Source organism: Poecile atricapillus, chromosome W (assembly GCF_030490865.1).
Source record: "Poecile atricapillus isolate bPoeAtr1 chromosome W, bPoeAtr1.hap1, whole genome shotgun sequence".
Taxonomy (NCBI): Eukaryota; Metazoa; Chordata; class Aves; order Passeriformes; family Paridae; genus Poecile; species Poecile atricapillus.
The window spans coordinates 43,037,055-43,052,185 of NC_081288.1; the positions used below are offsets into that span (position 1 = coordinate 43,037,055).

Below are 15,131 nucleotides of genomic sequence, written 5' to 3' on the forward strand. Positions count from 1 at the left end.
GATTTACTTCTCCCTTGAGAAGCTGGATACAGTTCAGGCCACTATTTTCCAATGTTCAAAAGCACTTCTAGTCAAATCTGTTACATCTATTTCTAAAGTGTCTGTGGCTTCAGTGTCTTGGCACACTTTAGATAATATTCACCAGTTTAAAAAACAACCTACCGCGCTCCCCCCATCCGCATCCCCAAATCGTAGCTCTTGTGATTGCTCAGCGTGAGCTACCATCAGGTCTGACTGTCCCAAGTGCTTTGTGCTGCCTGAGAAACGCTGGCTATCTTTGCTTTCTGTTCAGTTACACTGACTTTGAAGGACGGGACACGAAACTAGGAGAACGCCGAAGAAAATCCTGCTTTGCATTAAAGGTTTTGGGGAGTGAAGCTCATCCCTGTGGGATACACGGGAGCATCAGCCCCGACGCCGCTTCCACCAGGCACGCTGAACGCAGGTAGTGTCTGCAGCCGTGCACAGCCTGCTGGCAGAGCAGGCAGAGGCAATCCAGGTGGAAAGCAGCCCAAGGGCTGGCTTTGTGCGGTCACTGGAGCTTCCTCTGCCGCCCTTCAGACCTGAACTACACACGGGAGAGCGCACAGCTCGCCATTCGGGCAGCCCCGCGATCGATGCGCTCGGCCGCTCGGCGGGGCGCCCTGCTCGGCCCTGCTCAGCGCGGCGGCGGCGCCTGCGATCGACGCGCTCGGCTGCTCGGCGGGGCGCCCTGCTCGGCGCAGCGCGGCCGCGCCCCCGGAACCGGAGACAAGCGGCGGCCATGGCGGCCGAGCAGCGCTACCCGAGGAGCTCCATCGAGGATGACTTCAACTATGGCAGCAACGTGGCCTCGGCCAGCGTCCACATCCGCATGGGTAAGGGCTGCGGATGAGCGGGAGAGCCGCAGAGCCTCGCCTCAGCCCCCCAAACGCTTGCGGAGAGGTCCCCGTTGCCCCCAGTGTGGCCCTGCTCTCCCAACAGGCGCCTCTGTGATGCTCCGTCACCTCTGGCCTTGAGCTGCAGTCGGGTTTCGCGCAGTGCTTTAACCTGGCTAGAGGTGCTGAGTGCGGAGCCAGAGCGCTGTATAGTCCAGGTTAGGCATCAGGGGTGAGGGACCGCGGCCGGGGAAAGGCTCTGTCGTTTAACCGTGAAGGGGATAGGTCTTTTCAGAGGGGTTACCCCGTGCACTCGGTACCCTGTGTAGATTCAGACTTGATTTTGTCCCGAGTGACGAGTTCTGAAGTCCAAACATGGTCCACGAGCTGCAGAGTCCCTGCAGAGAGGCATCTCGCCGGAGCTGTTTGAGGAAAGCCTGGACGTGGCAGTGGGTGCCATGGTCTGTCTGACACGGCGATGCTCCGTCACAGGTTGGACTCGGTGATCTCAGAGGTCTTTTCCAGCCGTATTCATTCTGTGATTCACACATACTGCTAGAATTAATGACTGTAATTACAGAAGTTAATCATGAGACTGAAGGATTTGAATTTCTTCTGTGAGGTGGTAGAACTTTTGTCTCTTCCACCAAAGCGTTTGGCATGCTGAGAGGTTATCCTAATGCCCGTGAAATCCTGCTTTGCTGTTCATGTGCAGGTCTGAAACGCACTGAGTACTCTGGTAGAATATGTCTAATCAGTAATCCTTGCTGAAATAGTGTTACTGGACACGTTTTGGAATAAAAAACGGCTATGTGCTGTGAAGTCTTTTATTATTTATTTCTGATAATCAGGAGACCGCTTCCTATTAAAATACAATTTTATTTTGCTTGAAAAATAACAGGTGTGCCATAGGAGGTATGAAACAGGTAATGCCACTAGTAAAATTGCTGATGGGTTTAGTAATGTAGGGGGAAGGCTTTGCGAGCTGGGAGGTTTGGTCAGTTTATTATGACAGAGTAGGCCCCAGTCCCTCATGGCTTGCAAGTGTATTTCACTTTACCTGCTGCAAGCAGGTAATTCAGTTTCTCGTAGTATGTGCTCTTAAACTTGTTTAAGACTGTGATATTAATAACTGAATTTTTCTCCCCTATAAGCTTATTCTTCCTTCTACAGCATTTTGCCTAATGGACTTGGTCTCCTTCTATTCAGAACAGAGGATATCTTTATGATATATCTGTATGTCCCGAACTACACTTTTCTTTCAGTAATTCTAGAATTAAGAAGCCTCTTAATTCTAGGATTTTTTTCCAGCCTGTACCCAGCTGTTCAGTACAATGCAAGTTGTAAATGATGATAAGTGATATTTAATATGATGGAAGGGAAATCAAATAGACATTCATGTAAAAACTTTACCTTTTTAAACTGTTATGGCTGTTTCTGCCTTCCGTGTTAATCCTTTCAGCTAGGTCCATTAGGCAACAGTAACATGATAGAGAAGGTATGCTGTTAGTATAGTGAGAATGGGTGTAGGTCTTAAACTAATTCAAATGAAATTCCTTGCAAGTGTTTTCTATCTTTCTTTTGTCATCATTGTTAATGGTTAAATAATGATTTCCAGGAATAAATTTTGCTGTAATATTGTGTTAATTTTTTTAAGTAAAATGGCTTTTTACAGCTTTGTTCTGTGCTTTTTCACTATGACTTTATAATGGTTCCTTATGAAAATGAAAACTTGTATCTGATTTGCTGTTGAACTTTGAAAGTGTAAGTCAGAAGTAGTTTCATTTTTATTTTCCTTATTCCAGCATTTCTGCGAAAGGTCTACAGCATTCTTTCTGTTCAAGTTCTACTGACCACAGTCACATCTGCAATTTTCCTATACTCTACTGGAGTGCAGGCATTTGTTCATGAGAGGTAAATTCTAAGGTGAAATGCAGCTGTTTAGCATGTGTTAGGTATAAAATACGTAACTTGTTGCTACACTTCAGTCTTCCTAATAAATTTTATAACCTTTTGATGTTTTGTTGCTGTAATAGATAGATTTTAATTTGATTAGGGAGTAACTTTTCTTCTCTGACAATTTTCTCCTCAGTTTACTATGAAAACTATCATATTGTTTTTTGTTGTGTTGTTGTTTAATCAATGCTTTATTAATAGTGCTTATTTCAATATTTGTGCTATGCATACTTTGACATGAGTTGCAGAACATCTCAGTTACTGACATTTCTTGTATTACAGTCTAAATACTTTTAGAATATCTTTGGAATGCTGTTATTTATAGGTGACTGTTCCAAAAACCAGAATCATGTCTTACTCCTCTTCCTCTCTCTCCTGTCTTCTTTTTCCTCTTACCCCCTCCCCACTCCCCCAAAATAATTATTCTGCATAAATTCCTGTGGGCGTACTTCTTTTTGCCTCTCAGATTTTAATGATAAAATAAACCTCAAAATTCAAAGTGTGGTGAAAAGGCCAGGGAAAGGAACAGCTGGGAAAGGAGAACACTGAGTCGAGTTTCTGTTTTCCTCCAAGTGCGCTTTTGAACTTTCACTTTAAAGCCCAAAAAAAAAAGGAGGATTAAACACTGCATGAAAGTTTCAGTTTCTGTCTTACCTGTAGAGTATACAACAATGATTGCAAAACTACTGTCTTCTGCTTAAATCTGATAATTTAAAATTGTCCTGCTGGCTTAGAACTGTTGTGATTTTGTGTTTGATGTTGGTCCTGTTTTTCCTTGGAGGGCTACTTGAATGATGTAGCAATACTTACTGGTCAGTACTGATTTTCCACAGTGCAGTTAGTGCCCATGTTTGTTGCATTGGGGTGCTTATGAAAAATAGTTCTCTGAATATGGAGTTCAGAACAGGCAAAACAGTACATGTACTTTAATACTCTTACTTTGTATGGATGGATTTTCTTCTTTGTATGTGTTCATTTCCAGGTAATGGATTCCTGGGGAATCTTTTGCTTTATTATGAAAATAAAGCCTTTACTTGTGACTGTACTATTTTTAACTGATTATCTGTAGTAGTATGTTTTAGAACAGTTTTACTGTAAACCTGCCTTACATTTACTTTGGATATCTTTTCTTAGATGATCACTTAAAAAATCGGTTTTATATAAACTGTTTCATATTCTTACAGATATTTGATTGTATTTTTTAATGGAATTTTACAGGCCTGCCTTGCTTTTAATATCTGGACTTGGATCTCTGGCTGTAATCGTGGCACTGACCCTCTACAGACACCAGCACCCTGTTAATTTATACCTGCTGTTTGGATTTGTAAGTGTTTAAATCAATTAAATTATTAGTTGATTAATTAATTCCATTTAGTAGTCCCTGGAATATCTTGCATAGTAGTTAATTCCTTGAAACTAGAGGTATGTCAGTTGTTTTTCTTGAATTCCTTGAAAGACATCCTATATATTTATGAAGGTCTGAGTTACTTTTTGAAGATTCTGTCCACAGCTTGTTCCTAGATAACAGGCACTTCAGGTTTCTTTCAGCATCTTTCTAGAAAGAGTGTTAGAACTTGGAGCCAGTTTGAGCAAGGGGTTTTGTGTGTGTGTGTAAATCTATCTGCTCTCATTGTTCTGTTGATGACAGGGATTTTTTCTATGGAACTGCTCAGTAAGAAAGGAGGAGGCATTCCTGTTACCTAAATTGGGCCTCCAGCAGAGACCCAAACCAGCCGTATTGTTTATTCCTCCAATTGTTGTCTTTTTGATGCTAAATTCCAAGCATGTTTCCAGCACAGCAGATCAGTCAGAGCTGTCCTCAAAGTCTTCTGGCTGATGTTGTGAATATGTAGATCCAGGCTAGCAGTTGCTCTTGGGTATTTTGGATTACGTAGCAAATGAGTCTTCTGAAAAGAAGTCACAGTAGCTTAATTAAGATTTGATGCGTTAAGAGTTGCCTAAATTGTATTTGTGATAAAACAGAAAGACAGCTTTGCTGTGTAAGTAAACAGATTGTTTAAAGGGTAAGTGTGGAAAGGAAACTGATGCAGACAGTGTTAGACAGCTGTCCAACAAAATACTAAAAATGTATTCATTTTATAGCTCCTTGAATAGTTTGTAAGAAGTGTCATATAAATGCTGTGCACTTACAGTAGAAAATGAGACATTCTTCTGTAGGGACGGTGTCTCACTCATTTTCACTTTGTATTGTACTCTTTTTATGTAACACAACTTCCAGCCCAGTGAGACAGTCTGACTGCCATTTTCTTGTTAAAAATTTAGCGTGTTTTCATACACAAGGATTTAACAGGAGACCTAATGTTTAATGGTTTGATTTTTTTCTTATCCTTCTATTTTTTTGGGTTTGCTTTTTATAGACACTACTGGAAGCACTGACAGTTGCCATTACAGGTAAATAGTAGCCATCCTATTGTTGATTCCATAAAGAATTTGGAAAAGGAATCCATTATGTTGTACTAATTGCCATTAGGGTTTTCTAGATGTGACTAAAATAATAACGAACTGTGTTTGAAAATTTTAATGACAGTGACAGGAGTTTAGAAAAGCTAGGGAATCAAGGGAGAAAACTGAATTCTGATGCAGAAATTAAACTGTATAAACTTGAAGTGAGAAATTAGTTGGGGAATTCCATTCTTTCAGCATAAGTTGAAAAAGTCCTATCAGCCCCCTCAACTTTCTCAAAGGGCATTTGAGTTTGGAGAATTCTGTACCTTCATAGTCAGGGTTGAAATGAGGCATCACCTCAAACTATACCTTACAGCATAAGATGAAACCTCTTCATTGTGGCCTATGATCTCCTGGTTTGGGGAAAGGAAAGATTAAGGAGGAAGGAGGGACGAAAAAGGTTGCACTTGTTTCTGCTATCTTTCCCCTCCTGTCCCCTAATCACAACTTCAAGCCTTTATAGGGGATTGTTTTCTTTTTCCCCTTGTTTCAGTATCATGAAAAATTCATACAGTTTTTTTCCTTAAGATCTCTGTTATCTGTGCTTAAAATCGTTTTGTTTTGTTGGTGTTTTCATAATTCTGACTAGGGAAGACCAGTTATTTCCATTTAAGAAGCTACAGCTTTAAAGTAACTGTCAAACTTAGCTAGTACAAGGTCCCTGAGTCCTGTGATCATGAATTTGAAATGCAAAGACAAGTTCAGGTATAATTTACTCAGTTTTGTTCACAGTTAAATTTAAATTTCTGTTCTCAAAAGATAACTCAGCAAATACAGTGTAGTGTTCTTTAATTGACAGATCACTTTCTCTGTTTACAGTGAGTTTCTATGATGTGTCCATCGTCTTGCAAGCCTTTATTCTTACTGCTGCTGTATTTCTTGGATTGACTGCATATACCTTGCAGTCAAAGAGAGACTTCAGCAAATTTGGAGCAGGGTATGTTGTCATATTGATGATTTTTTAAAATTTTTTCTTGTTGTTAAGGTTGGCTTGTTTTTCTTTCTTAAAACAACCTTTGCAGGTATAATAAGAAATATAGGTCAACAGAACCTGCTTCAAGGGAATAGTGAGGGTTATTTATTTTAAATTATTAATTTTACCTGGTTCTGATCCTTGGTAAAATCTTTTCAGTGATAAAGAATCTTAAAACAATTAGAAAACTGTTTAGTTTACCTGGATTTTTCACTGAGAGAGAAGGCAGATGTTTCAAAACTTTAAGAAAATGAAAGTTAGAACATAACTTTTAACAGCTTTGTAAAATTTTACTGCTGACACCAGTCAACAGTTGGCATCTAAGAATTCCAGACATTTACTTGCCACATATATTGTGAAGAGGTTTTAGAAAAATGGAGGATATTTTAAGTCTAAAAGAAAGTATATTGTTGGTCACAGTATAATTTATTTTCTTTCAGCCTCTTCGCTTTTTTGTGGATTTTAATCTTCTCGGGTTTCTTGAGGGTAAGATACTTTGTGCTTGCAGTTAAAAGATATTCACAGAATCACAGAATGGTGTGGGTTGGGAGGGACCTTAAAGATCATCTAGTTCCAACCACGCTGCTGTGAGCAGGGACACCTTCCACTAAGGTCAGGTTGCTCAGAAAAGAAGGTTTGGGTCAGCCCAATGTAGCTTAATGAAAGAAAATTCCTACCCAGATCCATTACTGTTCTGGATAATGCTGGTGATCTTCTAACCACACTTGTTCAATTTAGATTTTTGTTGGGTGTTGTTCTTGCCAGCGTAAAAGGGGTATTTGGTTTGATTGACAAAATTTGTCAGTTGATATCCACTACTTGATGAAGAGAATGTGAAGGAGATTAGAGATTTATTTTGAGACGTATTTTGATTTTCTAGTTTTTCTGCTGTTAGTGTTCTGGAGGCCAGAGCTTCCTCCCTCTGAAGTGGAGGCACTTTTACACAGTCAGAGATTGTGTGACTAGAGAGTGTATGGAATAAGAGCATTGAAATATGGCCATAATACCATGGTTTTGTGTACATAACACTAGAAAGACTGTGTATTAAATGTGGCATATCATTATTCAGGGATTTTAATATTAAAAAAAATTAAATTCACAAGTATCTTTTTCATATTTTATCTGCCTCCAGCTGTTTTTCTATAGTGAGACAATAGAGTTGGTGTTTGCTGCTGCTGGAGCTCTTCTGTTCTGTGGATTTATTATTTATGACACTCATTTGCTGATGCACAAATTGTCCCCTGAAGAGTACATACTGGCTGCAATCAATCTCTACTTGGACATCATAAATCTATTCTTACACCTGCTGCGTTTTCTGGAGGCATTTAATAAAAAATAATCAAAAGCGGTGTGGTTTGACTACGGCACAATTAAAGTTAAGCATTTGGATGATCAGCAATCTCAGTAGTTCTGCCTTCTGAAGACTGAATCTTTATTATGTTTGCATTCCATGAATATTGATCTCTCCTTAGGGGGGAAAATGGCTTTTTTACATAGCTACAGTTCTTCTCCAGATCATGTATTTTATGTAGTTAACATGCTGTCATCATTACAGTCACTTTTTTAATCACTTAATTTGCAATTGACAAAATTAATGATTAAAATTTTGCCAACTCCTGATTGCTCCATAGTAAGCTTCTCTGCTCTTCTGTAGCTGCTGAAAATGTTTCCTTTGGGTTTGATCATTCGTTTATGTCCCTCATAAGGGTAGCATGAGTTTACCATTGTGCAATATTTTAGTAAGATAATTTTTTTTTTAGTATTTGTTTGGTAAAATGATATGCTGTCTCTGGCAGAGATACTCTGTCCTTGTTAAGGGCTGTCACTATGGAAGCTGTGAGGGTGTTAAAACAATTAAATGGAATGTTCTTCATTTTAGTATTATTTATTGCCTATCTTTCAGTACTCTGAAAAATCATTTGGCGATTGATTATGGCATTTTATCAACTTGTGTATAATAAAACTCACTGTGTGTCAATAAAAATCGGAAAGCGTTTAGTCTGTTCTTGCAAGTGAGACTGGAGAACTTGAGGCCGCTGAGAGTGAGCGCTGCAGCCGGGTCGGTGCTGGCAAGGTAGGGGTGCTGTCACTGCGGCTGCTTCCCACGCTCTGGAGATGCTGGAGGGGCAGGGAGCGTAAAAACGATTTTTAAAGGCTTCCTTCGTCTTCAGTGAGGGATTGTTACTGCTCGCCCGGCCTGTCAGTGAGAGGTGAGCGGCGAGGAATGCTGTTCCTGGGCAATGTTCCGGCCTGCCTGCCTGCCCCAGCTGGGACCGGGTGCGCTTTCCGTGACGCTGTCGAAGTACGACCGCGAGTGGGTTCGAGCGAGTGGGATAATCTCTCCCGTGCCTTAGGATTTCATTCAGAACAGCGGAACAGGAGCTAAGAACAAAACCTTGCTTTTTACGATGTGAGGGAACACTTGTTTATCCTTTCATGCCGCGCACTCGCTCGGAGAGTTACGGTAGAGCCCATCTACCCCCGCGCGAGGCCGGGCGCCTCAGTTTGCGCACGCGCGGCCGGGCAGCGCCGCCTTCCGCGGTGTGTGTGGCGGCCTCGTGCGCGACCGGTGAGCGGGGCGAGGGGGGGGGCCCGCCGTGCGCGCGCGTCCCGAGCCCGCCGTGCGCGCGCTGCCCGCCCTCAACCGCTCCCGCTTCCCCCCCCGCAGGACATGGCGAAGAGCCTGAGGAGCAAATGGAGGAGGAAGATGCGGGCGGAGAAGAGGAAGAAGAACGCGCCCAAAGAGCTGGAGAAGCTGAAGAAGATCCTGGGAACCAAAGCGGATGTCATCATGGAGGAGGTCAAGGAGGTGGCGACCGTGCTGCCCCCCGAGAAAGTCCTGGAGCAGAGAGGTGAGTCGGGCTCTGGCTGGCGTTTCCTGCTGCAGTCGCCCAGGTGCGGGCGGCCCTGCAGTGTTGTTACTGATCCTGTGACTTTCACCGCCGGGATCAGGCGTGTGGTTGTTACAGGCTGAGAACAGTGAGTCTGAAGGCTTGTCCTTCTAAAGCTAAAACCCTAAATCTGGTCATTTCGCAACACTGGCATCCATATTGCATCCGGTCACTTGTGGAACGAGGTTATTAAAGTTTGGTTTTAGTACGTAAAGTGTGTGATGTATCGTATGGAGGGACATCTCTGACAGCATCAGCTGAATGCAGATTCACCACTTAGCAGTTGTTCCAGTCACAGCATTATGTTTGCTGCCAAACTCTCCTAATTTGAAGAGGCTCCTAAACACACAGGAGTTGGAGTAGGAGTAGTACGGGCCCGGTTTCTGAATAGCAATTAGTGTTGTATTGCACATGGTGCAGGAGTGGGTGTCAGGTGTCTACAGATAATGCCATCTTCCTTGTGTCTGGAATCTAATGTAAACTGTAAAGGAAGTAACCCAGGAAGTGGAAATAGACGTTTAAAATAGCTGCATACTGGATATGAGTCAGAAAGACACCTTCTCTTTCCAAAACTGACATCCAAACTAAATCATAGTCTTATTTTGATTCTCCAATTTGTGCCACTTAAGATATTCTGATACTGTAAATGGAAACAGAATGCTATATAAAAATAATTGTCCAATTAAGGGTACTTTCAATTATTGCTTGTAATTTTATCCATGATTCTGATCTATCCCGCAAACCAAGTGTAAAAGTTATTATTCAAGAGATAGTTAGAATGGAATTTCCAAAATGTTCTGGACTGCTGTCTGACTTCTGATGCTGAAGTTGAAGGAAAAAATCATTGCCTTAAACCTAGTTTCTGAATTAAATGCATCGGTCGTTCTGCACCTCCTTCCAACTCTGCTTGCAACTTCTCTACAGGTGGCAAATTTCACATGGATTTTGCAGAGAGATAGAAGCCTCAGAAATACCTAAGAAAATACATATTTCACAGAACAGCTACAAGTATTGTGAAAATAATGGTGTCTTCTTTAAGAGGACTTTTCAGGACTAACTGTGGACACAAGGGAGTTCACATCACTAAGTGTTACAAGAACTGAAGTAGATAAAAACTTCACCCATAATAATGTACTTCCCGCAGACAGATAAATAATTTTCCAGCCAAAGAAGGTATATAGGTATATATTACAGACATCTTACTGTGTTACTTTAGGGTACTGTTTACAGTGCACTGGGAATGTTTTTTTTCTATTTTTTCTTTTAAGAAAAAAATAATGTAAGGTCAGCTGTGCTGAATAGGCTTTTTGGCTCTGCCACCAGGCCCCTGTGCTGATTCTCTGCTGATTGCAAGTATTTGCAAGCCCCTCAATTTTGGGCTCCATAAGCACATCTCTGGTGTAGACTATCGGCCTCAACTATTGAAGCAGCCAGTTGGCCTTTTCCTCGTGAGCTTTGTCTCCCAACATCAGACAAGCACAACATAGAAGTCTTTTTTCCTCTCCATAAAACTTGCGGTAAAGGCTTGAGTTGTACACATATAATTTGGGAACAAGGTTGGAATGAAATTCCAGAGCACAGTTCCAGTCAGTACTTTGCAAGGTGCTCCTCTTGCACCTTGTTATCTCACTGAGACATGACATTCATGGGGTGTTAGGCAGCTGAGGATGCCGTTCTTGGGAGTGACCATGGGCAGTCATCCTCATCCTAGAGATTAATCCTCTCTTTCTGACTGTAAATGTGTTAGACCTCACTCCTAGAGGCAAGCGTGGGATCACTGGCTGATACTTCCTACTGTCACTGTATTTCACCTTTTCTCTTGACTATTCCCTTTATTTGGCTTCATCTTCCACTCAGAATATATTTTTAGAGTAGATCTTTAACATTACATCATAAAAAGTGTGTAATTGTGCATGTTTCAGTAAGTGCATGGCTTCATGCATGTTTCTGTGATGGAATATACAACGTTCTTAGACACAGGATTGGAACAGATTGCAGACTAAGGAATAAGATGCTTTGTCCAGACATGGTCTTCAGGAAACATACTGCACATTTACTATCAACTGTTGAAGTTCCTGGGTTGCAGTTGCATTGGTTTGGAAAGTGCTTTCAGTTTATAAACCCTTCGGTTCTCTATATACAAATACTGTTGTGTCTAGGGATATTTTTATCACTTGGGGGAATCTAGTAACAAAATAGATTCTGTGAAGCTGATTCAGACATTTTATTCACTAAAAATACCTTTAATTTTCAGATGACTGCAAAATGGAGCTGGATAATAAACGAAACAAAAAAACTCTCCTAGACCAGCATGGACAGTACCCAATATGGATGAATTCCAGGCAAAGAAAGAAGCTTAAGGCTCAGCGTGTTAAAGGGAAAAAAAAATCAAAATTGGCCAAAGGCCTCGTCTGGTGAAATCAGTTTTGTAAGATCATGAATATTTTATTTAACAAAATAAATTTCCCATATAAACTGATGAGATTTTGTGCTTGGTCACTGAGTATAATTTACTGTGTCGAATGAATTTTTGAAGAGACTATTTAGCCAGCAAATGGTGAAAGAAATAGTAGCTTGGTGTCTGTCTGCCAAACTTAAAAAGCAAGCTGAGTGCCTTTGAATAGATTAATTGTTGCCTGTGGGTATCTGTTTTCTTGGCGGGTGAGGGTCTTCATCTTTTATTATGAATACCAAAAACAGTAAAGGAAATCCTAAAAGTAATTAAACCAGATGTTTTTGTACTGTGGTCTTTGTCAGTGTACCTTGTCCTTTAGTAAATATAACCAAAGGATTCTGTAAACATGCTGTATCCTTTAAATCCTTCTGTAAAATTTGTTGGACTGACTTGTGTTGCTTTTAACGTCTGATAATTAACAAAAATATATCTTCATATGTAACTCCAAAGTTTTTATGCTGAAACAACACCAGGGCCTCATGAAAATTCTGCAAGTAAAATGAGAAAGCGTCAGTCTGACATAAGTTCACAAAGAGAATAACAAAATATTTCATTGCTGTCTGCAACAGAAATATCGTAGGAACTAAGTAAGTGAAAGTACAGTTGATTCTTTTATTATTAAAATGAGAGCACACAGATGCACAGAATGGAAATAAAATAGCTTTATTTAAGATCTTTTCCAAGTTTTAGTAAAGTAAATGAGAATTTTCCTTTCCATATGTATTTTCAGTAGCCTTTTATTTCTCTTAAAATGGTACTTACCTATCTGCTTTACATTGTGTGCATAGGATGAAACACTGCATGATTGTGTAACAGATACCATTTTTGTGATTATGCATTTGGGTGCATATTACTTGGCAGTAACACCTGATGACAGATACAAAGGTTAGTTGTCCTGAAAGCTTGTGTTTTTAAAATGTTTCTCATTTCAAGGATGGAAATAATTACAGTATCCACCCTGCAGGATGTGCCTTTGCAAATACCAGGCATGGGTACAGGGCATAATCTTTGTGCAGCTTCATGTAAGATGAGATCCACATTCTGTAATTATCCACAAATTGTGATTTATATCCATTGTGGTAACTTGGGCATAGGAAAGAAGATCTATTCTTATAATTACTCTAGGTGTAGTATGCTAAAATCTAGTAAGAAGAACTCAGTATGATGGAAAATTAAGTTTTTCTGGAAAAATACAGTGTGTTTTTTGTTATCGTTAGGAGAAAGCTACATAAAAAAACTACAGTGATGTTAAAAGGAAAACCAGTGTGTCTTCTATTTTCACATAAATTGACAGTTAATGATTTAGTATGGTATCTAGGTCACATATTACCAAATTATATGCCCTTAATAACTGTACTTTCAAAATATTTCCATTAAGTTGATAAAAGCCCTGCTAGTTGATAACAGCTGCTACTGCTGTCAATTTTTTTAGTCATACTAGATAAATGGATGTAGATTTTGGTATCAAACTTACCTAAATATTAGCATGTAGATTAGAGCTACTTTAAAATTGATTCATGTGGAGGAAAGTGTTCATGAATGTGTTTGACCAGGAATGGAATGAAAAGTCAGATTGTATTTATTTACTATTGTAATGATGTAGGAACAATTTTTTTTTTCTATAGAGGTCAGATGACTTTCAAGCAGCTCCCAGTGGGAAAGCACGCTGTTTTTCCCAAGTGGAGATGATTAAACTGGCAAAGTCCCCCTGTTTAGATGTACAACTTCAGGGTCAGTTTATTCTTTAGGTGCATAGCCATCATCTGCCTCATCTTCACTGAGCCTGCCACTGCTGCACTTGCCTCACACTGTCCTCTCTCCAGAGCTGTTTCACTCCTGCCTCTGCTGCTTCCTCTATAAAGAGAAAATTAACCCTCATAACTGAATAGTCTTGCTTATTTGTGCTTTTATGACCTAGCCCTGAGCTTTATTGTATAGATTTATTAATCAACTGCTTTTGTGACCAGATAAGAATTTGAATCTCTAGTGAAAGACAGCAGACACTGCACTCTGATGTTTTATTTAGAAGTTGCTTCCTTCCTGTAACAATACTGGCTGTGTGAGGTATTTCCTTCATGGTGTCCAGGGTAAAGTCAAACGTTCTCTTAAACTACAGATATTTTAAGACATCCTGTTTTATTTTTGAGGTGAAATGGGGGATAAGGAAGGAATAAACCTCTGTCTTTACAGGAATATAGCTCTTATTCTAGTACCAGTGTATTGTGTACAATGTTGTACCTCACTTGGGTACAGAGGCAGAGCTCTCTGTGGGCTGGGAAACATTTTTGGGAGCTGTTTGGGTGGGATCTGTAATCCAGGCTAAAAGCTTGCTTGTAGACAGACAGCAGGAACCTGGCTAAACATGCTGCATGGATGTAACACCAGAGGCTGAGGATACAGCAGGCAAATTCTGCTTTCTGGGATTTGAGCATAGTATATGTGGATACTGTAATTTTGTGCTTGGAATTTGTTTTTACCAACTATTTTTGAGTGGAAATACCAAATTATTTAGTTGCCTTTGAGTATTTGATTCATACTGCTGAATCTGAAACATGTTTCCGTTTGAGTTGATGGAAAAAGTCATGTTTCCTTACAATAGAAATAAATTTATACATAATTGGTTTTGACTGAAATACATATCTTAAGAGTCCACAGAGGGATTTTCAAGGGAGTAACTGATTTGCTTCTAAACAGCATTCTAATAATATCACAGTTCATTGGTCTTTATGTAAAAAATGTTCTTTAGGTTGGGGTTGAGGGAAAAAAGGTTGTAGTTGATTAAACAAACTGATGTCTAAAAGTCTGAAAGTGTATAAATTAAATGGCACTGTTGTGGTGGTTGGGGTTTTTTAATTCTGTAATTGTGTTATTACGAAACTGCTTAGTTGCAACTTTCTGCCACCTACCTACAAAGTGCTGTGGTAGCTGTGTTTCCTGGACCTACATACAGAAAGTAGAGGAAATAATGCATTTACTTTTGAGCTACATGCAGAAAAGCCAGCGCTGAAAGAATTAAATTCTGTCATTTTATTGAAATGTTTATGTGCGTAAGATGTGCACATATTCATACAGTATAAAAATTGCATTAGCAAATTGCTAAATGTCCTGCAGATTGATGGCAGTTTCTTATGAAGATGACAAGGTCTGCCCTTTTCGACCTAGTGTGTAGGACTTGATTTTTAAAGTGAATTATTTCAGATGCCTAAAACAACTGGCAGCACTGATGGTTCAGTTCCTGGGCTTTTCTGGTAACTCATTGCTGCCCTGGGGCACCTCTGCACTGTGTAGTCAAGTCAGTTAGGGGACCAGTTAGCTAAGATGCACTGAAAATATTCTTATTTTTCCCATTTTTTTCAGCTAGATTGTCTTACAGCCTTACTGTACAAAAAGCATCGTCAGTAGGAGGCAGTACAAGACCAGGAAGAAAGACCAGGCTGGTGAAGGCGAGGCTGTGTCAGGCTGTCCTGGTGCATGAGACACCTCTCTTCCTGTGGCATTAGTGCCTCTTGGTGTGGCCACTGTGCAGTACAGCA

General features: G+C 40.3%; 2 protein-coding genes across 2 annotated transcripts; both read left to right on the forward strand.

Annotated features, from left to right (window-relative positions):
- Positions 1-716: 716 nt before the first annotated feature.
- On the forward strand, positions 717-8,236 carry LOC131592020 (protein lifeguard 4-like). The gene is made up of 7 exons (XM_058863248.1): positions 717-857; positions 2,663-2,771; positions 4,032-4,137; positions 5,192-5,225; positions 6,099-6,216; positions 6,693-6,738; positions 7,385-8,236. The coding sequence occupies exons 1-7, from the start codon at positions 764-766 to the stop codon at positions 7,589-7,591; spliced, it is 714 nt and encodes a 237-aa protein (XP_058719231.1). The 5' UTR covers positions 717-763; the 3' UTR covers positions 7,592-8,236.
- A 488-nt stretch (positions 8,237-8,724) lies between these two features.
- On the forward strand, positions 8,725-11,622 carry LOC131592021 (protein LLP homolog). The gene is made up of 3 exons (XM_058863250.1): positions 8,725-8,821; positions 8,921-9,104; positions 11,398-11,622. Exons 2-3 carry the CDS (start codon positions 8,924-8,926, stop codon positions 11,559-11,561), a joined length of 345 nt encoding a protein of 114 aa, XP_058719233.1. The 5' UTR covers positions 8,725-8,821; positions 8,921-8,923; the 3' UTR covers positions 11,562-11,622.
- The last annotated feature ends 3,509 nt before the right edge of the window (positions 11,623-15,131 follow it).